Source organism: Apteryx mantelli, chromosome 25, assembly GCF_036417845.1.
Source record: "Apteryx mantelli isolate bAptMan1 chromosome 25, bAptMan1.hap1, whole genome shotgun sequence".
NCBI classification, from domain to species: Eukaryota; Metazoa; Chordata; class Aves; order Apterygiformes; family Apterygidae; genus Apteryx; species Apteryx mantelli.
This window is the reverse complement of record NC_090002.1, coordinates 9,175,017-9,196,216: the sequence shown is the minus strand read 5'-3', so window position 1 is coordinate 9,196,216 and position 21,200 is coordinate 9,175,017. Positions and strand designations below refer to the sequence as shown.

The 21,200-nt window shown below is 64.1% G+C and overlaps 3 protein-coding genes across 3 annotated transcripts; 2 read left to right on the top strand and 1 right to left on the bottom strand.

Moving 5' to 3' along the window:
* Window positions 1-503: 503 nt before the first annotated feature.
* RHEX (regulator of hemoglobinization and erythroid cell expansion) lies at window positions 504-4,731 on the bottom strand. Its single transcript, XM_067310441.1, has 5 exons — window positions 4,712-4,731; window positions 3,315-3,403; window positions 2,326-2,546; window positions 2,220-2,279; window positions 504-1,880 (listed from the first exon to the last, which is right to left on the bottom strand). Exons 1-5 carry the CDS (start codon window positions 4,729-4,731, stop codon window positions 1,674-1,676), a joined length of 597 nt encoding a protein of 198 aa, XP_067166542.1. The 3' UTR covers window positions 504-1,673.
* Window positions 4,732-8,641: 3,910 nt separating this feature from the next.
* CTSE (cathepsin E) lies at window positions 8,642-12,267 on the top strand. The gene is made up of 9 exons (XM_067310500.1): window positions 8,642-8,714; window positions 9,104-9,260; window positions 9,853-9,970; window positions 10,293-10,411; window positions 10,498-10,697; window positions 10,943-11,065; window positions 11,163-11,304; window positions 11,681-11,779; window positions 11,893-12,267. Exons 1-9 carry the CDS (start codon window positions 8,659-8,661, stop codon window positions 12,055-12,057), a joined length of 1,179 nt encoding a protein of 392 aa, XP_067166601.1. The 5' UTR covers window positions 8,642-8,658; the 3' UTR covers window positions 12,058-12,267.
* A 3,060-nt stretch (window positions 12,268-15,327) lies between these two features.
* On the top strand, window positions 15,328-20,047 carry RAB7B (RAB7B, member RAS oncogene family). The gene is made up of 6 exons (XM_067310504.1): window positions 15,328-15,716; window positions 16,925-16,986; window positions 17,547-17,673; window positions 17,984-18,199; window positions 18,588-18,713; window positions 19,515-20,047. Exons 1-6 carry the CDS (start codon window positions 15,519-15,521, stop codon window positions 19,593-19,595), a joined length of 810 nt encoding a protein of 269 aa, XP_067166605.1. The 5' UTR covers window positions 15,328-15,518; the 3' UTR covers window positions 19,596-20,047.
* The last annotated feature ends 1,153 nt before the right edge of the window (window positions 20,048-21,200 follow it).

The following is a 21,200-nucleotide window of genomic DNA, read 5'->3' as shown; positions in this document are numbered from 1 at the left end:
CTGCTCACCGGCTGCTGCGTCGCCTTAACGAGCTGCTTGCAATTTGCTGCCGCTTTTATCTTCTTTAGCCAAGATCGCAGAGTGCCGAAAGCGCCCCAGGCCGGGCCAGGCATGCGGGGGGGAGGACAGGCAGCCCCCCGGCCCCGTTCCCAGCCCCGGCCCTTTTCCCTGCGGATGTGTCCGCCGGCGGCCGGCTGGCTGGGGAGGGGAGCGCGAGCGGTGCCGGGGCGCTGCGGGATGCACACGCGCCGCCCGAGCGGGTACCCGGCGCCCCGCCAGCAAGGGTTGTTCTGCCCTCCTAGGCTGAACCTGGAAAAAACAGGACGTTTTAAGAGCAAAATATTTTGAACTCTGGAAGTATCTTCACTCTATCCCAAAGCATTTGATCCATTCTTCCAGAAACTCCTGCTATCACCCGGTCCCTGGTTTTGATCTCCTCTCTAATTCCCGAGCCCCGTTTCTCCGGGGCTTTAGCAACGTTTCCCAGATTTAGCAACGTTTCCCTGCGGGCTTGGAGGGGACCCGACGAACACAACCCGGTGCAAAACTCACCCGCGGGGGGAAGCGGCACCTCCGAGAAGGTAACGGCCCCGAGAGCGTATTCGCTTCGCGTTTCCAAGCTCAGCTCTGCAAACTCGAGAGCTCAAAGCTCAGTTTTGTCAAGAGAAGACTGCAACGCCGCGCTCGGAGCCCGCGAGGACTCCAAGAAATAATTAAGGAAAAGGTGAAACGCACGGTCAGAGCAGGCGGGTTGGCAGCGGTGCGTAGCTGAGCCCGGGCCGGGAGGTGTTACGGGACTACAAAAATCAGTTCTCAGCGGGGAGCTAATCAGAGCCGGGACCATTACGTTATTGCGAGAGAACTAAGGAAGGGAAACGCAAACCCCCCTTTCCCCCAGCTGCGTCCGGATGCGCCCAGCGCCTCTCGCTAACCCCTCTGCCCGTGCAGAGCGGCACCGTCCTGCCCTCGTCCCCGCTGCCGTCACCGCCGCCGCCGCTGCCGGGCGGCTCAGCGTGGGGGCTGCAAACCGCGGGGTTTCTCCCTCCTCTCCCGCAGCGTCGGGGACAAGCTGGGGCCGCCTGCGCTCAGGCAGGTTAGTTTTTATCAGCGAGCTGCGAGCCAGGCCGGCGCCGCGGTGCATCTCCGGCCGGCGGGACGGGGCCGACTCTCGCACCCACGGCCGGGTGCAGGGAGCGAGCGGGACGGGCTGGAGCAGGGAGCAGCGGCCGCGGCTCGGCCCTGGCCCCGGCGCCTGCTCCTGGGCGCGAGAGACTTCGGGCATCGAAGGAAAGGGCGGAGAGGAGGCAGGGCAACCGGTGCTGGTCCAACAGGAAGGGCAAAGCCGGTAGAGAAGCTGTATTTGAAAGGGTTTTTATGGCAGCTGTCAGCAAAGTAAATAAAAAAAATAAAGAAAACGGTTCAAAGGAGATGCCAACCCGGTTCGGATATTTTGAACCGCGGGTCCCGCGCTCGGGGTCTTCAGGAGCGGCGGCACGTTCCCATAGGATCCCAAGCAGCTTGGATGAGGCGGGTTAGGGGATTGTCAGGAATAAGAGCTGGCAAAAGTCATTCATTGAGAAGACGAGCAGAAAACCCCCCGTTCGGCCGGCGACGGAGGGTCCCCGCCGGGGCGGCCGCGGTCAGCCTAGCCCTAAGCGCGCAGCCTCCGGCGCTCACAGCTTCACCTCCGTGTACTCGATGGACTTGGCCGCGACGGGGCTGGAGCAAGTCCAGAAATCGGCTTTCTTCTTTTTCGGGTCCACGTTGACGTAGTCCGTCCCCGTCTTCATGTTCTCGTAGTCCGCGGCGGCGGCCGGCCCGTGTCCCTTCCCCGCGAAGCACAGCGAGGTGTAGTTGAGCCTTTCCTCCGGGCCCGGGAGCTGGTGTGCCGGGGACGAAGCCGGGATCAGCAACGCCGGGGCGAAGCCGGGCAGCGCGCGACCCACCCACCAGCCACCCCGGGAGCATCCCACCAGACACCCCGGGCACATCCTGCTGGACACCCCGGATGCATCCCACCTGACACCCCGGGTGCATCCCGCCAGACACCCCGGGCGCATCCCGCCGGACACCCAGCCGTGCACCCTGCAGCCGGCAGCCTTCAAGCCGGTCACGGTGCTGTTGGTCATTTTAATAAGACTTTAATAAGATTTAAGATTAATTAATATTTAATAATATTCTAAGAGGACGCCCCAGCGGCGGCCGTGGCGCTCCCTTACCTGCTGGTCCGACAGGCTGCTGCCCGAATCGTCGGAGGTCTCCGAAGAGGTGTCACTGCCCTCTTAAAAACAGGGAATATCACCATCTCCATTTTCAAAACGAAAAATAATTGGGGGGGAAAGAAGGGGGGGGAAAAAGGCCGCGTTTCCCCCCATTCCTGTGTCTGGGAACGGTCCCGCGGTTCGGCCCGGGACCCCCCTTACCGGCGTAGGCTGCCCGCGGCGCCGCTTCCCCTGCCGGCGCTGGCACCGGCACCGGCATCGGGGGCCGCTCGGGCTTCACCGCCGTCCCGCTGCCACCGGCCTTGCCGCTGCCGCGGAGATGCTCTGCAAGGGACACGCGCGACAGCGCCCGCGCAAAATAATAAAAAAAAACATTTTCCTCACTAGTCCCATTCTGGGCGCTTTATTTCTCGGTTGCCCCAGGGCTGCTCTGGCCCTGGAGCTTTTCCCAGGCAGTTTTATACAGCAGCTGCATGAAAATTATGGCTTATTAGAGCGTGCAAGTATCCACCAGTCACGCTGCAGGAAGGATGCAGCGTGCGCCCAGGTCTCCCGCAACGGAGAGCTCGGGGTGAATCCCCGCGTCTCCCCTCTTCCCGTGCAAAAGCCGGCTCGACCCACAGGGCCGAACCGAGCTGGTTTCAATACCAACGCGGCCAACGTTTTTACGTGAAAAATTCCCCTGATGCAAAATGTGGTTTCACCCGAACTAACATTTTGCAACAGGAAGCGCCAATTCTGACGATAATTTTCCACTTTACTAACAACAACAACAACAAAATAAAAAATGAGTTGCGGGGAGCAAAACGACATTTGGGGCGCTGTAGCCGCCGGCACCGCGACGCACGCTGCTGCCCAAACGTGGCATTTCCACCCGATGCGGCGGGTGCTGCCCCGGGGCACCGGCTGCCCCCGCTGTCACCAGTCGCTGCCGGGACCCGTTTCGCTCCCAAACCGCTCACGCGCTCGGGCCGGGGGGCGCGCGGCAGCGGCGGCGGGGCGAGAACCAGCCCCAGAGCAAGGACTCGGTGACCTGAAGCAGCCGTTCCAGGGAAGGAGGAGGAAGACGGCACCGGCGAGACGGCTAATTACCTATTTTCCTGCTGAGCATGATGTAGAGGGCCGCTAAGAAGAGAGCGTGCACCATCAAGGTCGCGGCGGAGATGGCAACGAGCACCCACCTGCCCGGGAGAAAAACGCTTTGTCTAAGTGGCGGAAATAACTGGATTGTTCCAAATCTTTCAAGCGCTGCTTGGCTGGCGATGCTTGGAAGCGTGCTTTAGGGCAAGGCCTCTTGCTAGAGTGTGGGGGGCTGGTTTGGGTTTTAAGGTGATGCGTCCAAAACATCTGGGGCTTCTTCTCCAAGAACGGCTAGTGGTTCTTGCACCCGTTTTTGGGTGCCTGTCTGGAGGGCGGCTTTCGCCAGCCTGGTTTCCAGCGGGGGATGCGCAGTCTGTTTTGGAAAACAGAGGTTGCACATGTGGCTTCCCCAGCACGTTTGGCCAAAATCACGAGCCCTGCCCAAGCCTGGAGCCTACCAAAGCAAAGCAAAGCAAAGCAAAGACGACAAAATTGCCCAGTTCGCAGTGAAAATCCGGCATGGTTTGACCCACGGGGGCTGCAGCCGCCCCGCGAGGGCCGGTGCCCGACGCGGTGCAGCACGAGCGGCCGCGGCGCCCGGCCCCCGGTTTGCAAAACGCCGGGGAAAGGGGTCCCGTGCCAGGGGTCCTCCTTCGGGTCTAGGGCAGCGGCGACGCGGAGCCACGCTCGTCCCGGGCGCCCCGCACTCACCACGGGGCGCAGTCCATCCTGCCGGCGCCTCGGGGCCGCAGGTGCCGCGCTCGGCGAGCCGCGGAGCGTTCCTGGGGGGAGACACGCGCCTGAGCCCCGGCACCCTGCCCGCCCCCGGCACCCTGCGCGCGGCCCGGCATGAACGCATTAAAAATATATAGTAACTATAATAACAGACTCCCCCGAACAAAGTAACCCGAAGCAGGCAGCGAGTTTGGAGCGGGGCTCCCGCGTTAGTCGCGGTCCGGACGTGCCAGAGCTCGGGGCGATCCGGGGCCACGCGGGACCCCGGGAATCGGCTGCGTTTGCTCGGGAGCGCTTGCGGGGCATTAAGCGACCACCGGACGGGCCTCGGCTCATCCCAACACTTCGAATGGGATTTTTCCGAGTGACTAAGCAAGCTGGTTTCCCAAATCCCATCGAAAATTAAGGAGTTGGGAAGATTTAACTGCATTTGAACCCCCTCATATTTAGTTTGAACAACATACTTAAATCCTGTTGAAGCTAACGGGCCTTAAGGCACATAATCAAAAAATACACGTGCGTGAACGGGAACCTTTGGCTTGGAGCTTTTGGCCGTAATAGTCAAGAGGAGGCAACTTTACAATAATGGACGGCAACCAGGTTGCATTCATTTTGTGAGCTTTAACTTGCAAAAAAGCACTTTAAATTGTAGATCAATGCCTATGCGCTCTTACCGTTCATAAATGGCTGCCATAGGGGGGTATCTTTAACCAGAGCTTTGATATCCTGATTAAAGGAACCTTAACAGTATGTTTGATAGATAGATAGGTAAGATAGATAATAAGAGCAAAGACATTATCCATCCTATGGATCAGATTATATATTCTCCTCTACGACAGATTGCCAAGAGCATTTCATCAAAAGCTTTTCAGATAGTCTCCTGCGAAATTCCACTTACCCAGACAGCTTGGCAACTGCCAAGCTAAATGTCCATTCCTTGCTGGAGTTTTTCCCCTCCCTTATTGCACTGATATGTCCCCAAATATCCTTCTCAACTGGCTGCCATTCTCAACTGGCCCATTTCCTACCGGGGGGCGGGAGGTGCTGCCGCAGCAGATAGCTATCAGGCCGCGAGCTGTTCAAAAGGAAATTGCAAAATAAGACCCGTATCCAAACAGCAGTAGCAGGCAGCTTCTCGGCTTAGGGGGGTTAGAGCGAGATCGAAGAGATGATTATACACGTGTGTGTATTGAAATATCTCTTTTGAAGATATCTGCTAGCACATGCACTTTGGGGTTTAGTAGGTAACTTGCCGCGAGCCCCCTCTCCCCCCCCTCCTGGGGCATTAACCCCCTCTGAAGCAATTCTCCTGGTCGGACCAAGGCTCCGGAGAGCTCGGTCTTGCCTCAATGTCGGATAGCAAAGCCAAGAAGCGCAGGCCCAGGGCAAAAGTAAGCGAAATCACGGGAACGGCGCTAATCCCGCCCGGGTCAGGCGTCCCCGCGCTGGTCCAACGCAGACCCCCGAGCCGTGCAGGCGACGGACCCCCGTCCCCGTCGAAAGCCCCTTTACCTGGGAGGCCGCGGCTCGGCGCCCCTTCTTCCCGCGGGACTTCCCGGCGGCTGCCTCCGGCCGCGCGGCGCCGAGCGGAGACGAGTCCCCGCCGCCCCGTGACGCACCCGGCGCTTCCGCCGCCTCGCTCAGACGCAGCGGGGTGTCTCGCTCCCGCGCCGCCGCCGCCGCCGCCGCCTCCGATTTGGAGGTCCGACGCGGCTGCGGCGCTGGATGCTTTAGCACGCGAAAGTCTGGGGGGGTTTTTCTTGCAAACTCGGGCGTCCTCGCGGTTTAGCTGCCGACCGGCTCGGCACCGGCGTCCCCTCGTCCGCCCCTTCCTCCCGGACGGATCCCAGCCGCCAGCAAGGCCCAAGAGCGTGGTGAGGAGCACGTGCCGCTCAATGGCCAAACTGGTTAAAAAACAGACAAATCGGGTGAAAAAAATCAGCCAAATCAGGGGGAAAAAAGCCCAGCCAAATAGGGTAAAGAAAAAAACAAACCCCAGCCAAATAGGGTAAAAGCTGCGGTGCTTCAGGGGCCGGAAACGCGTGGGGAGGAAGAGCGCGACTGGACGGAGCAAGTGGCACGCGGCCCCGGCAGGACGCGGCGGCTCCCGAATCCCCACCGCCGTGCGAGCCGGAGGGCCGGGCTGCCTCCGACACCCTCCGGCGCTGCCCAAAGCCGCCCGCGGCGAGGGAGGACCCAGCCACGGCGGAAACCCCGGCTGGCGACACCGGCCGCCTCTGCGGGGCCCCGGCGCCCCGAACGGGCCCCCCAGCCCGTCCTCTGGCCACGTCACGTAGCAAGCGCTCCCAGAAACGGCTGAAAACGCCGCCGGAAAATCTAACGTTGAGACGTCCGGCAGCTTGCAAGCAAGCGGAACGCGCCGGCGTCCTGCTCCTTTTGTCCCAAAGCATCAGCTCGGAGCAGAATAGCTGATTTTGCACGGATGCAGGAGAGGATTCGTTTTAAGTCAAAAACGTGCACTCTGAGTTCAGCTTTTCAATCTGCTTTTCCGAGACGGAAGCACCCGCACCACAGCCTGCCGGGACGGCTGCTCCCGCGTCCTCGTGCCGCGGCACGAGCGGCTCCCGGCCGGCTCGGCTCACTGGTGCGTGGAGCCGGAGCTGCTGCAAGCATACCTGCTCAGCGCAATCCCGCGGGCGGCCGTCCCATCCTGCGCCAGCACCAGCGCCGGCCCCAGCGGAGCTGTCGGCCCAGGGTTGCTCCGAAGGAAGGCTGCCTTGCCGCCGGCGCCGTTCCCAGGTGTCTTGGGCACGGTGTCCGGCCAGCGAGAGCCAGCAAAGCTGGAGGGAGGCGGCGGGATCGCATCCCTCCCCGAGCGGGAAGCGCCACTCCCAAAACCTCCGCCGCCAGGATCGCGGCCCTGTGGGCGCCGGGAGCTGGGATCTGCCCGCCCGAGCCCCGCTGCCGGCCCCGGGTCCCAGCCCGGCAGGTGCCTCAATAAATACATCGGGGAATAAATAAATAAACAAATTTCAAAGCACCAGAAAGCCTGGCCACGTGCGTCTGCTTTTACCGGAGACACAAGTGCCGGTTGTTTTTAACCTCTTTTTTAAGCGCCTATCTGCCATCGCAGAGCTCCCGTCTTTGAAACGCTCGGTGCCACGTTAGCAGATTAACAGATAAACGATAGGTTTGATTGATAAGCAGAGAAAAAAAAGGATTTTTTTTTTTCTGTAAATGCTACTCGGGTGCGATTTGAATCAGTCCTGGCTAATAGTGGAAGTGGCTAAACCAGAAGAAATGCAAAAAAAGAAGAGAGAGGAGATATTTTTAGCCTGAACACGGCATTCTGAAAACGAGCAAGGCACCAAACCGCAAGGCGACGACGTGCACGTGTTTTCCACCTACAGCGCACGGCCTGTTCCCAGCGCGTCCGCAGACAAGCACATAAAGCTGCGCGGCCTGAAATCCGCTTCGTGACGGACCCCGCTGCGAGCGGCGCAGGGCCGCGCACAGCCCCTGCGTCGCTTATGAGGCCGGGGATGCTGCAGCAGTCGCGTCGCATTAAATTGCCGCTCAACGCAAGCGCCTTTTCATGCCGTTTTATTACTGCCCTGGACTCGGAGGCCCCTTTTTATAAATAATTCTGGGCGCTTTGCTCCGTCGCTCCCTTCGACCGCGGGAGACGCCGCCGCCGTCCCGATCCCGGTGGGAAAACCCGCGAGGCCGGCGGGGCGTCTCGCGCGTCGAGGAACGGCGGGAAGCGCGCTGGCCTTTTGCCCGTTTTCTGAGCAAACGCGGCCGAGCAGAGCGCGCCGCCCCGCGCCGAGCGCAAACCCCCCCAAAGGCAGAACAAAAGTGTTTCACCTGAAATACCACTTTTGATTTAACTTTTAGAGGTTGGGCTTTAAAAGGATTTTCTGAAGAACTAAATAAAAATAGAAAGGCATATGCTTAACTTCACAAATTTCTAAACGAAAGGTTGGACCTCTCTAATTTTTGTGTTTTAAAGCTGAACCTATTGGCACACGCTTGCAAATTATTATGATCCAAGTGGGGATTTCTCCAGTAAACGAATGATTCCAGCGGAGGCGTCCAGCCTTCCGCTACGGTGACTCGCGCTCGCATTTATCACCGCGGCTCGGTCACCCCTCAGGCTGTATTTCGCAACGGGATTTTCGGCTTTCGAGCCGTGTCGCTACCGGCTGCGTCCTGCTGCCTCGTCTCGGCCGCGGCCGCTTTGCAGCCGCCCCGGCCCCGGCCCTGGCCCCGGCTGCCGCCTCCGCGGAAGGAACCTCTCAAAAGCGCCTTTCGCGAGCGCGCTGCTGGAGGGGAGCGCGGCACGCTCAATCGTATCGCGCGGATTGATAAGGTTATCGCGCCAAGCCGGTACGGGAGCTGCCGGGCGCGGAACGAGGGGCCACCGAAGCGGCGGGGCCGATTGGATTTGCTCTGCCCTCGGCACCGGCCGCCGGCGCCCGTCCCGGCCGGTACGCGGCCGGTGATTCATTCCACATGAAAAAGCCCCGTGTTGACACGGCGCGCGGCGTTATCGCGGGCCGGGGCGGGGGCGGACCTGCCGCTATAAGAGCCGCGGCGCCGCGCGGCTGCCGAGCCCGGCCGAGGGGAGCGGTGGCGGCAGCGGTGCCCGGCCGCCGGCATGCGACGCCTGCTCCTGCTGCTGCTCTGCCTGGCGCTGGCCGGCGGGCTGAGACGGTGAGGGGACGCCCCCGGCGCCGGGCGTCCTGCCCCGGGCGCTCCACCGCGGCTCCGCTCCCGCCGTCCCGCCGGCACCCGGCGCGGGAACGGCTGAGCGCCGCAGCCGAGCTCCCGCCTGCGGCCGCGGCAAATTCCCTGGGGCGTCGCTTGCTCCCTCCGGTCGGACCGTCCTCCCCGCGGCCGGCAGCAGGGCTGCGGGACGGGAGCCGGGCGCGTGATGCAGCGGGCGGCACTAATTCCCGGGACCCGCGGGGCTCAGGGAGGTGCATTCGGTGCATTCGGGGGGTGCAGGAGGTCGGCAGCCCGCAGCGGTCCCCTGAGCCCGGTGCGGGCAGCCGGAGGCTCTCCCGGGCCGCCGCGGGCGACAGGCACCCTCGTCCCCGCAGGGTGGCCCTGGTGCGGCGGCGGTCGCTGCGGCGGTCGCTGCGGGACCGCGGGCAGCTCTCCCACTTCTGGAAAGCCCACAAGCTGGACACGCTGCAGTACAGCGAGGACTGCAGCGCCTTCAAGGAGGTCAGCGAGCCCCTCATCAACTACCTGGACGTAAGTGGGGCGGCGAAGGGGGCCGCGGGGCGATCCGCGGTGCCCAGGCCCCCGGAGCGCACGTTATTTTGCAGGAACAGCCTCAAATGCCCTAATACTTCCCATAATTTCTGCTGGCAAAGCAAGCCCAGGAGCAACACAGCAGCACAGTTCACTGCCAGCCCCGTTCCTTGCTGCTCTCTTGTTCCCATGAATCCGATGCTGATCCCAGATGAGGGACCACATCCGTGGCACATGCTGCCAGCCCACTCCTGCCTCCCATGTCAGGCCTGGAGCTGCCAGCGAGAGACCCAAATTTCCCCCCCAAAACTAAAGCGCGACGACAGGCGTCCGGCCGGGCGTCACCGCGGGGGACCGTTCGCATCCTCACGATGCAGGTCCCGGCTGGGCCTGGCCCTGCCGCCGGCTCCAGCGTGGTGCCCGCAGCCGCGGCGCCGCCTTTCCTCCCGGGCTTGCGTTGCTGTTCCTTAAATATTTGGCTCCTGGGGTTTGCCCGGCATGATGCTGCGGCGAGGGCGCAAACGCCGCCCCGGCGCGGAGAACCCTTGCCGCGCCGGCGGCTAACAGCAGCCTCTGCTCCGGTCTGCGCCAGATGGAGTATTTTGGGCAGATTTCCATCGGGAACCCGCCGCAGAACTTCACCGTGGTCTTCGACACCGGCTCCTCCAACCTCTGGGTGCCGTCCGCCTACTGCGTCAGCAAAGCCTGCGGTGAGCCGAGGCGCCGTCCGGCACCGCGCGGGGCCCAGGCGCGCGGGAGGGTCCTTGCACGGCGAAGAGGACGCAGAACAGCTGCTAGCGGCAGCGTGGGCTGCGAGCGAGGAGCGGGGCGGCCGGCCGGCAAACGACAGGCGAAGAGAGACCGCGGCGCCGGTTCTGAGCCGGCTGCCCGGAGCCTCCGATTACAACTGCTCCCCCAGGGAACGGGGGATCTCAGGAGCGCCGGGTTTTCCCGCGGCGTGCCCGGCCCCGGCAGCGCGCGGATGCAGCGCCGCGCTCCCGCCAACCGCCCCGGCTGCCTCCTCTCCCGCAGCGGCGCACACGCGCTTCCAGCCCTCCGAGTCCCGCACGTACCAGGCCGTGGGCACCCCCTTCTCCATCCAGTACGGCACCGGCAGTTTGACCGGGATCATCGGGTCTGACCAAGTGATGGTGAGTCGTTCGGGTTCTCCCATCCCGGGCGGCTCGTTTGCCCCCCGAAGAGGCGCAAGCGCCAGGGAGACTCTTCCTCCCCGCAGGTCCAGGGCCTCACCGTGGCCAACCAGCAGTTTGCGGAGAGCATCAGCGAGCCCGGCAAGGCCTTCCAGGACGCCGAGTTCGACGGGATCCTGGGGCTGGCCTACCCCTCGCTGGCCGTTGACGGGGTCACCCCCGTCTTCGACAACATGATGGCGCAAAACCTGGTAGACCTGCCCATGTTCTCCGTCTACATGAGCACGTGAGGACACGGCTTTGCTCTGGGGGCCCTTTTTTTTTTTCAGGAAAGGCTGTTAAAATAGGGATGTTTTACCAAGGTGGTAAGGGGGATCTTCTCAGGTTTTGTGGCAGCAGTCCTATCAGCGTAGGAATGAAGCTAATGACCCTAAGCATTTGTGGGAAGTATATGGAGATAAGTCCACCTGTTTAGAAAGCGATGCGCAAAGCAAAAGCAAGGAAACCCCTCGCATCTGCTCTTCCCCCCAGGAACGAGGACTCCTCCGCGGCAGGGGAGCTGCTCTTCGGCGGCTTCGACCCATCCCACTTCGAGGGCACCCTGAACTGGGTGCCGGTCACTCGGCAAGGCTACTGGCAAATCCAGGTCGACAAGTAAGCGGCGCCAGGCGCGGGAAGGGTTTGGAGGGGGCCGGGCGGCAGGACACACTCCCTGCCGGTCCTTTCCTCGCCTCGGTTTCTCCTCTCGCAGCATCCAGGTCGGGGGGACGGTGGCGTTCTGCGCGAACGGGTGCCAGGCCATCGTGGACACCGGGACGTCGCTCCTCACGGGTCCTACCAAGGACATAAAAGAACTGCAGAAATACATTGGCGCCATGCCTGTGGATGGAGAGGTGAGAGCCGGGGGGGAGGCAAAGTCCTGGGGTTGCTCTCTCGCCGTGACAGGCGTCCCACCGAGGGACATCGCTATAAGCCCCGGCTACAAGGCACCTCTGGTGCAGATGTGTGCTCTGGTCCTGAGAAAGCCCCTAGGAGATGCCGGCCGGCATCCCAGCAGGGACAAGTTTTCACAGACTCGTGCCATCACAAGCTCAATGCTCCTTCCACGACCAATGCTTTCTCTCTTCCATCCGTGCTAAATTCATGATATCTTTTCCAAGCTACCGGGGAAGGGACGGATGGTATCCCTTGCTTTCACCCCAGTCTGGTAGGCAGCGGCCGTCCCTGCCGCGTGGCCGGACGAGCTGAGCCATGTCTCCTGTCTCGCAGTACGCCGTGGTGTGCAACAACCTGAGCACGATGCCTGACGTGACCTTCACCATCAACGGGGTCCTCTACACGCTCAATGCCCAGGCCTACACGCTCATGGTAAGGCCCGCGGGCGACACGACCCACCGCCGAGAAACCGTGGTTCCTGCATTTTTGGCCAGCGCGAGGTTCTCCGATTTGCTCCTCAGCTTCACAGTCCTTTTCCACTCTAGGAGTACGGCGACGGCATGGCCATCTGCATCAGCGGCTTCCAGGGCATGGACATCGCCCCTCCCGCCGGCCCGCTCTGGATCCTGGGCGACGTTTTCATTCGGCAGTTTTACTCCGTCTTTGACCGTGGAAACGACCGGGTGGGCTTGGCCCCAGCCGTCCCTTAGGGCTGCAGCACCTGATGGGACGGGGAGGAAAGGGAGCTGTTGGGTTGCATTTGTGGCCACTGCCTTGGGCAAGTCACTTCATTTCACTACGTGCCTCGGTGTCCCCACTCGGAGGTAATGGAGATGCCTGGGGGCCTCGGCTGAAGAGCCCGATGGAAGCCCAGTTCCTGCCAGGAGGCAGTTTCATGCTAAGCATAAAAACGTCTTGGGCAGCTTTGCAGAAGCAGTTTTGGAGATTCTCTTTCTTTTTTTAAACATGGGCCAATAAAGACTCTAATAAAACAGAAAGCGTCCTTCTCGCCTTGCGGCCGGCGCAGCAGCGACGCTGCAGGGCTCGGTTCGGCTGCGCTGGCATAAACCCTGCGCGCGGGAATATCAGGGCCTCCTTCCCCAGCCCCTGGCCTGCCTCCAGCGAGCCGAGCCGTCAGCCCCCACGGCCCTTGGCCAGGGATTTCCGAGCCTGTTTGCCCAGGTAGGACAGGAAGCCCCGGAGCTGGGCTACGAGCAGCTGGGAAAGTCCAAGGGGGGCAGCCGGGGCGGGGGTCCGTCGGGAAAACACGTCACATGAGCAGGTTTAGCTGGTGCTGATGAACAAGGAGACGACCATCAGACTACAGAGCGCCCCGCGAAACTCTCGGAATAACAGGTGCTTTCCAGCCAATTTCGCCTCGATGCCATGGGGGGCTTGCAAGGACACGGGGTGCACGAGGGCGGGAAGGCTGCGGGCTCGGCCGGGGCGATGCACGGGACCTGCTGACGGCGCAGGGCTCGGGGACATGGGCAAGCACGAGCGATTGCCACCCGCGCATGATGCATCCCGAGATGCGCACGGCGGGCAGCGAGAAAGGGAAGCACAGAGAAGGGTTATTTTTATCAGCGGCTCGGCTCGGCTCTCCTCGCTCACAGCTACGCGAGGCCCCTTGGCTCTGCCAGGGCAGATCCGGGCAGCAAACAGACCACGCGAGCGGCGGCGGGGGCTCAGGGCAGGGTTAGGACCAACATCGAGGACAGGACACCCAAGACCCCCCTGAACGCCAGCAGCATCCGGAGCCGGAGCGGAGCTTTGCAGCTGGGACATCGTTCCCAACCTGGACCAGCCTTAAAGGTTGGGTCCGAGAGATCTGGAAAGTTCTGGTCTGGATGCAAACCTGGCAGCCCAGGCTTGTCGCTTGTAGTAGGAGAAAGCATCTACCCTGCTCGGGCAGGCCGGCTGTGCCACTGACCACCGGCGGCTCCTGTCCCCACTGCCTGTATTGACTTTAATCGTGCTTTATCGGGGCATGCAGCAGATAAGGCGCAACTGCCTGTTGGACAAAGGTCTCCGCTCGCTCCTCCAGCGGCGGATCCCGACCGGTTAACTCTTGGCAGACCGGGGAGCCACCAGGCACCACCCACCAAAGCCGCGTTGCTCAGCGGTGGCTCAGCAAACCGGGCTTCCTCTTTCCCTGGGAGAGCAGGGATGACCGACTTGTGAACAGCTCGGGTGCTTGGACACTTTTTTCTTTCCTCCCTTTCCCTTTCTCTCACCGCTGCGTGCTTGCAGAATAGCTTGACCCTTCCTCTTCCGCATGGGCCTCTCCGCTGGACGTGGTCCCCGGGCCGTGTCTCATGGCCAACCCAGGAGTTGCAAGAGCTTCGCCGGTGTCTCATAGTCACAGGGCGTAAAAGCCACGCTTTTCCCCCAGAATCGCTGACTGCGGTTAGGCAGTCACGGAAGGACGGTGCCCGCGGCGGCGGCAACTGCTGAAATAACCAGGGAGCTGCCGACATGCCGACCGTCGCGTCCCCCGGAGCATCGTCACCGGGGGTCCCGTGGGGCGCTGGGGCTACGCGCACGCCGCCTGCGATGGACGCCGCAACACGGGAGCGGGAGCTTTGGGAAACCCCTTCTGCCGTGAGAGCAGGGAAAGGCTGCGGGAGCTGTCCCCGGCCCCCGGGGCTGGCACCGGCCCGGCGTCCCCCGCGCGGAAGGGGAAGCGACGGGTGGGCACCAGCCGGCAGTGAGGCAACTCGGCCGCAAGCCTCATGCCCACACTCTCACCGGCATCAATCATCTGACCGGGGAAAGGCGCCCATGGGCTCGGACCGGGGAGGGCGACCGGAATAGCCCTGCCGAGGTGGGGGCAGACCGGGCAGCTGCCCTCGCGCAGCCTCGCTGCAGGGTTCAGCAATACACTGAGAAAAGAGACCAAAAACGGGGCCTCGGAAAGGGCCAGAGCATCCCGCACGAGGAAGAAGCCGCCCTTTTACGCGCCGCCGGCGAGAGGTGCCCACGGGCTGGTCCCGGTGCTTCTCCCACCCCGTCGCGGCTCCTCCCCATGCCTGCACCGCACCGCGGGCGAGAAGCGGAGTTTCTGGCCAGACAGGTCCCAAAACTGCGCTGCAGGAGCGGGTGGACGGCGTGCCCGGCTGCGGCAGCGATCCCACCCCGGATCCTGCACGGGACGGCGCCTGCCTCCGCGGGCAGGGCAGGGGACAGCATCGCGTCCCGTCCCCCGGCGGCTGGCCACATCCAGGAGACCCTGGCGCGCTCCCGGCCCCGCAGCCGCCCTCTGCCCCCGGAGCAGCTCCGAGCCGGAGGCTCCTGCCCTGCTGAGCGTGACTCACCACGGGGCCGTCCCCAGGAGACGGCTCCCGAATTTACCCCGAGCGAGCCAAGCCCAGCAGCGATGACAGCCGGGAAGCTGTGCTGCGGGCGGCCCCGGGGGCCCCGCGCCAGGGCAGGGGTCCCGCGCCGACGGCACGGCTGCCCGCGAGGGACCCTGATGCCCGAGTCCCGGAGCCTGCGGGGCTGCTCCCTGGGGCGGCCGCGTTTCACCGACCCCGGAGGCCCCCGAAGCCACGCTGGCGGGTCACGCGCATCCTCCTGCAGCAGCCCGACACCAGCTCCGGCCCTCGCGCGCTTTGCTCCTGCTGCAACGCCCGGGCGACGGCAGCCTCGGCCGCGGGGGCCGGCGGGGAGCACCCTGCTGCGGGAGCCGCCGCCACGGGAGCCACCGCCACGGCCCTGGCCCCGGCCTCGCCTGCCGGCCATCCCGCCGCAGCCGGGCGCACAAAGCTGCTTTATCCCCCCGGCGCTATCGGTGCCGCCTGGGCAAAGTCCAGGGTGGGTCCTCCGGGGCCCGGGCGATGCTGCGATAGCCCTGATCCGGTTTTGGTTCTCAGCCCTGGATAATCTCCCGGAGGCAGCGGCAGATAAGGGGTCCCAGGGGGCAGGTAAACAGCACCGGGGCATCCGGAGAGGCCAAAACCCTGCCCGAAGCCCTTTGGGAAGAAGGAAGTTTTGCTGCGTTCCCTGTGCCGGGGCCCCTGCGCTCCATCCCTAGCCCGGGAGCGGCGAGCGCGGGGTTATTCCTGCCGGGAGCGCCGTGATTTTGGAGGGAGTGCTCGGCGCAGCCCGGGAGCCACCGGAGGGGCTCGTCCCCCCCCCGGGAACGGGCGCTGTCGGCCCCTTTCCGCTGATGTCAGCGAGCTCGGCCCCGCGCCCGGAGGCATCATCGCGCCGGGGGCGGCTGCGGTTTCCTGGATCCTCCTCCCTGGGCTCTTCCCTCCGCAGGACGCCGGGCCGGAGGCAGGAGCCGGAGCCGCAGGCGGGACCGGAGCCGGCAGCCGTCGCTCCCCGGCGCGGCGGAGGCTCTCGCGGACGGGGGTCGCGGCAGGTGAGCGCGCCGGGGCCCCTTCCCTGCGGCAGCGCGGGAGAGCCGGGACCGTGGCTGAGCCTGGGAGCAGGGAGGCAGCCGGGCTGGAAAACTCCATTTTGAGTTTAAAACTCAAACCTTCTGGTGTCTGAAAAGGCCGTCCAGATGTGGAAAAATGCCTGGGAAGCTTTTTTTTTGGGGGGTGCTGAGATTTGGGGCTCAGCCTCCACGGCGGATGCTGCCCTGACCCGGGCTGGGATTGCAGGGAGGGTGGGAAAAGCCCGGCTCCACGGGGCGGCTGCATCCAGCTCAGGGGGACGGAGCGGAGCGGCGAAACACCCCGGCAGGGCCAGCGTGTCATCCCTGCTCAGCACACGTGAACGCGCAGGCTGCACAACGCATCGGGGAAAAATGCAGGGATTAGGCTGTCGGTGCGTGTTTCCATCCGCTGCCGGGGCGGTGCCGTGCCGGGTGCTTCCCCATGAGCCGGGCTGCTTCCCTGCCCAGCAGGGCTTGTTCCCTGTCTGGAAATGTGTCTGTCGGATGCTGGATGTGCTCAGGTGCTGCCGGCCCGCGGGGAAGCGCTGCCCCGAGGGTCTTCCCGGGCTGTGCGGGAGCCGTGCGGCTGCTGATCCAGACACATGGAGCATCGTTCCCTGTGCTCCGGCATAAACCGGGCAACTTGCAAACAAACATGCTTATTTCAAGCTTTTCCTGTACAAGCTAAGGAAATGGAAAAGAGCACAACGTGGGTTTTCTTCTATTTAAGCCACTTGCGGGAATGCTGCAGACAGGCATCTCCCAGGCCAGGGTTTCCTCTTCCTCAGCTGCCGGTCTGGAGCAAACATGCTTTGCCTTGAGCAGCATTTATTAACCAAGCCTGAAAGCATCCCCGGTCGTCCCCTTTTGGGGCGAAAAGGGGGTGAAGGTGCTCCCTTGCCAAGCCGTACCCGAACGGGGTGGCCGTTCACGTGCTCCTGCTGCAAGCCCAAGTATTTCCAGTTGCACAGACCCGGCAGCCCGTGCGCGTGCGTTAGGCGTCAGCAGCGTGCCCGGACGTGTGCAGGCGGCGAGAGCCAGCCGGCGTGAGCAGCGCCGGGACCGCAGGCCTCTGCGCCCGTCCGTGGGGGCCGGCAGCGAAGCGCCGGGCTCGGCATCGCGGCGGGACGCGGCCCCCGGGGACGGCTCCTCGCAGCAGCGAGTGCAGTAACCGCCTCTCCATCCCGCAGGGCCTTCCCATGGACTCCAGCAAGAAGGTGGATTTGAAGATAATCATCATAGGAGCCCTGGGGTAAGAGCCTGCCGGGGCAGGGAGCAGCCTCCCGGCCCCGCCGCGCCGTCGCAGATGGGGCGAGCGCTCTCGCAGAGGCTTTTCCCCCCGGTTCCCATTTATCTGTCCATCTGCACAGCCCCGGGAGCCGAGATCAGAGCAAACTGATCTTTAAGCAATACAAAATCCTTTTGCTAAATGGAGCGTGCTTCCCTCCCCTCCCCGGCCCCCGCGTTGTCCAGAGGTCGGCAGGACCCTGTTGGGCAATGCAAGGTGGACTTTGGGGCAAAAAGCAGCCCGGCGGAGCCAGCACGCTGCAACGCCTCGGGCCGTAGGAGACGGGAGCAGCGGGACCAGGGCATGCTGACTGCACCCGTCCCCAGCGGGACCAGGGCACCTCGCCGTACCGGCAGCAGCGCCCGGCTCCCCCAGCTCCACCAGGAAGGTGCTGGGAACAACGCCCGGGGCTCGCGCTGGCGGAGGAGCATGTGGCCGGGCGCCGCAGTGGGGAGCAGCCATGGGCGCGCGGAGCCTGGCTCCGCCGTGCACCGTCCTCACCCCCGTCCCCTCCCTCACGCCAGCGTGGGCAAGACCTCCCTCCTGCACCAGTACGTGCACAAGACGTTCTACGAGGACTACCGCACCACGCTGGGCGCCAGCATCCTCACCAAAGTCATCGCCGTGGACAACACCCCCCTGAAGCTGCAGGTGAGACCCGGTGCTCCAGCAGCAGCGGGGCCGGAGGCTGCCGTGGGTGCGCACCCGGCTCCCACGGGCGCCTGCGTCCCAGCATGCCCCAACATCCCCAAAGCTTGCAGCAAAACGCCTGTTGGCGTCATCAGGTGCAGGGCTGGGTCTACTGGGTCTGATTTTTTTAGCAGCACCGAACACCTGCGAACCATGCTGAAACCCCGCGCGTTTCGGAGGCTCGGCGCTCCCGAGCCGAGCAGAGCAGGGGGCTGCCCGCGTCCGTGCTGCTCGCGCTGCGGGGCTGCAGCCGTGCCCTTCTCTGCTCTAGATCTGGGACACGGGGGGACAGGAGCGGTTCCGGTCCATGGTGTCGACCTTCTACAAAGGCTCGGACGGCTGCATGCTGGCGTTCGACGTGACCGACAGGGAGTCCTTCGAGTCCCTAGAGAACTGGAGAGATGACTTCCTGGAGAAGGTCATCCCCAGGGAGCAAGACTTCCCCATGGTCGTGCTGGGGAATAAAATAGACATCTGCGATCGGCAGGTAAGGGCCGGTCAGAGATTCGCGTGTGCCTGAACGGAGACGCTGTAGAGTCCCAATGGCGCAGCTGGTCCTGCACCTTGCAGGGCTGGTCCTGGGACCAGCGGAAGCTTGGACCCTGCCCGATGTCTCCCACCAGCCTCTTCGCGGAGGCGAACAGCCTCTGCGTTGCCTTCGGAGGCAAAGGGCATCCCCACCAAAGGGAAGGGGCATCGAGCATCCTGGAGACCCACTTACACTCCCAGTGTCCTGCCCCTGCCCAGCGGTGCTTGGAGGAAAGCTAGGGAGGTCCGGAGGCGCCCGGGCTGATGGCGAGGAGGGTTGCCTTCATCAGCGGCCGCCCGCAACGCAGTGCGGGTCCGCGCTGTGGCCCCATCCGCCTTTCCCGCAGGTATCCGAGGAGATTGCCTCAGCCTGGTGCAAAGAAAAACACATCCCCTACTTCGAAGTCAGCGCCAAGAACGACATCAACGTGGCGCAGGCTTTCGAGACCCTCGCGAAGCAGGCCTTAACCACGGTGAGCCCGGATGCCGTGCTGCTGCTGCGGGATGCTCCAGCCATCCCGGCAGCCGCGCCATGTCGCTCGGAGGGGCTCAGCGGTCCCAACGGGCTGCAAGCGGCCGCTCTGGCTCTTGCCCCCGTCCCCTTGCGAGAGGGGATGCAGCGAGGCTGATGCGGGTGAGGAATCCCCTGGGAAGAGCTGCTGGGACTCAGGAGTTCTTGGAGCCAGAAATCGGAGCCCGGCTGGCGTTTGCCCTCGGGCTCCGGTCGGGGACGCTCCCGGGGGGGGCTCGGGGGGAGCGGGACCCGGCTGCTATGCAGAGCTGATCCGAGCAGACCCCTGCAGCCTGCTCTCTGCCGAGGAATATTTCCTATTTCCAGAGTGCAGCATTGCCCCAGTAAGTGCAGTGCTTCCGTGCGTGTTTTTTTTTTTTTTTGAAGTTCAAAAAACGAGTTGGAAGAGCAGGAGAACCGGGCCTGCTCCTTCTCCTCGCCCAGGCGCGGGCGAGCGGCATGCCAGCACTGTCCTCTAGCGGCAGCCGGCCGGGCCCGAGGCCGCCGCGCTCCCCGCCGCGCTCCCTGCCTCCTTCCCGGCTTTTGCGCTTAAACACGGATCGGGGATCAACCCGAGCCCCCCTGGGCCCCGCGGCCGCTCGCTGCACCGTCACCCGGCCTCGGCGGGGCTGCGGCCCGGAGCCGGGGGCTTCTCGGGGGGGGGGGACCGGGCTTGGGGGCTGCGGGAGGAGAGAAACGGCAACCGGGGCTGCTGCCGCCGCGGCGCTAGCTCCGCTCATCCCGGCTCTTGTTCTTCTTCCAGTATAAAGGGATCTTTGAGAGTTACTTAACAGACTCCATCAAGCTCACTCCCGACGACGAGCCCAAGAAGAGCTGCTGCTGAGGCCGGAGAGGCCGCCGCGCTCCGAGCGGAGCCCCATGCCCGGGCCGGTCCCGGAGGGTCACCGCGCTGCGGTGCAGGCTGCCCGCTTCCCGGTGCCGGGGCCACCGTGAGCATCCCGGGTCCTGCCGCTGCCGGGCCTCTCTCGGCCCCGCGCCGCTGGGCTCCCACCCCGCGCGGAGCAGGCGCTGCCTCGCGCGCTGCAGTGACGGTGCTGGGGGAGCCGCCGCGGTGCCGGGGCCGTTCCGGAGACCGCGATCCTGGCACTGACTCTCCGGCGCAGGCCTTGCCCGCGTCTGGATGAGCAGCACCTCCCCGTGCCTCGGTTTCCCTCGTGCACCTGCACCCCCCTGTGGAGTATGTACCTCACCGGTGAGGATTTTCAGTAAAAAGCACTTTGTCAGGGATTCTTTTTTTTTAAAAAAAAAGTAATAATAAATACTTCATTTTTTATATATACCTGTGTTGCAAAGTATTACCGCAGCCTGGCAGCACCGGGGTGGGGAAGGGGCTCGGGCTTCCCTTCCCCGCCGTCGTGCCGACCATGGGGCAAATCGCTCCGTTCGTGCCTCCGGTGACGGGAGCGGTGCAACCGCGGGAGCCTCCGCTGCAGCGCCTGTCGGCAGAGGGAGCCCGCTGGGAGCAGCCCGGGCCCTGGCTCCCGCGGCAGCGTGGGGCGCCGGCGTGGGGCTGGCTCACCGCCGTCGTGCCGCGGGGCCGTGCTTTCCGTGCCGGCAGCAGCAGTGTGCCGCCTGCTCGGCCTGCCGCCGCCCCGCCGTCGAGCGTCGCCCCGCGCGCGGGAAGGGCTCAGCCGCCGCCGTTCCCGGGACGCCGAGGCCGCTGCCGCCTGCTGCAACGCAAGCTGGCGCCAACGGCACGTGGCACCGCGGGCACAGGGCCGCCTGGGCGCGTGCCGGGGCGCTGGAGCGGGCAGGGCGAAACCTGCGTGCGGCTCCGGCTCCGGCCGGCTCCCGGACGTGCGGGGGGCCCTAATGAGACTGCCCGGCTCCAGAAAGGCATGCGGAGATGTTCCCAGCCCCCTCGTTACGCAACGGCACTCAGCCTGTTTATTCGGGCGCCAAGCCGGGGAGAGGATTTGTCCCTTAATATTCAGACGAGGGGCATTAACTACTTGCTCCCCGTGTCCCCGCGGCAGCCGCGCAGAGGCCGGCTCCACGTCCCCCTTCTCTCCGGCATCGCGGGCCCTGCGTTGGCCAGGCCTGCTTATACCGCGGGTGTTAAATACCCTCGGCATCAATAGCGAGATTGTTTCTAATTACACCCTTCCTCTGGCAGCTCTTAATGCAGGCGGATGGGAACTCGACCCGTTTTATTTCAGCGAACGGCAGTTTGGACACCTAAAGCTGAGCAGACCAAACAAGCGCGCTCCACAGGGCGGGCGCTGCCTGCTCTTCTCTGCCGGGGGCGAGCAGCCGCTGGCCCGTGCCCAAGGCTCGGGCGAGGGCAGCAAGCCCGCGAGCTGCTGGAGCCGGAGCCAGGCGGGAGCTGCAGAGCTTGGCCGCGGCTCAGCCCCCGGACCCGGCTGTCCCTGCGAGGCACGGTGCGGAGCGTGCCGCGGCGCCTCGTTGAGCAAGGGCCAGACCTTTA

Bases quoted from the DNA above. Each gene is read 5' to 3' on its own strand.
- RHEX (XM_067310441.1), bottom strand. From the start codon at position 4,731: ATGGCAGCCATTTATGAACG. The intron at 2,280-2,325 runs TTTTCGTTTTGA...TGTTTTTAAGAG, and splicing joins CTTCTTTCCCCCCCAATTAT to GGCAGTGACACCTCTTCGGA. The intron at 1,881-2,219 runs GTAAGGGAGCGC...CCGGCACACCAG, and splicing joins GCAGCCTGTCGGACCAGCAG to CTCCCGGGCCCGGAGGAAAG.
- CTSE (XM_067310500.1), top strand. From the start codon at position 8,659: ATGCGACGCCTGCTCCTGCTGCTGCTCTGCCTGGCGCTGGCCGGCGGG. The intron at 11,066-11,162 runs GTAAGCGGCGCC...CTCCTCTCGCAG, and splicing joins TGGCAAATCCAGGTCGACAA to CATCCAGGTCGGGGGGACGG. The intron at 11,780-11,892 runs GTAAGGCCCGCG...TTTCCACTCTAG, and splicing joins CCCAGGCCTACACGCTCATG to GAGTACGGCGACGGCATGGC.
- RAB7B (XM_067310504.1), top strand. From the start codon at position 15,519: ATGTCAGCGAGCTCGGCCCCGCGCCCGGAGGCATCATCGCGCCGGGGG. The intron at 15,717-16,924 runs GTGAGCGCGCCG...TCCATCCCGCAG, and splicing joins GCGGACGGGGGTCGCGGCAG to GGCCTTCCCATGGACTCCAG. The intron at 16,987-17,546 runs GTAAGAGCCTGC...CCCTCACGCCAG, and splicing joins ATCATCATAGGAGCCCTGGG to CGTGGGCAAGACCTCCCTCC.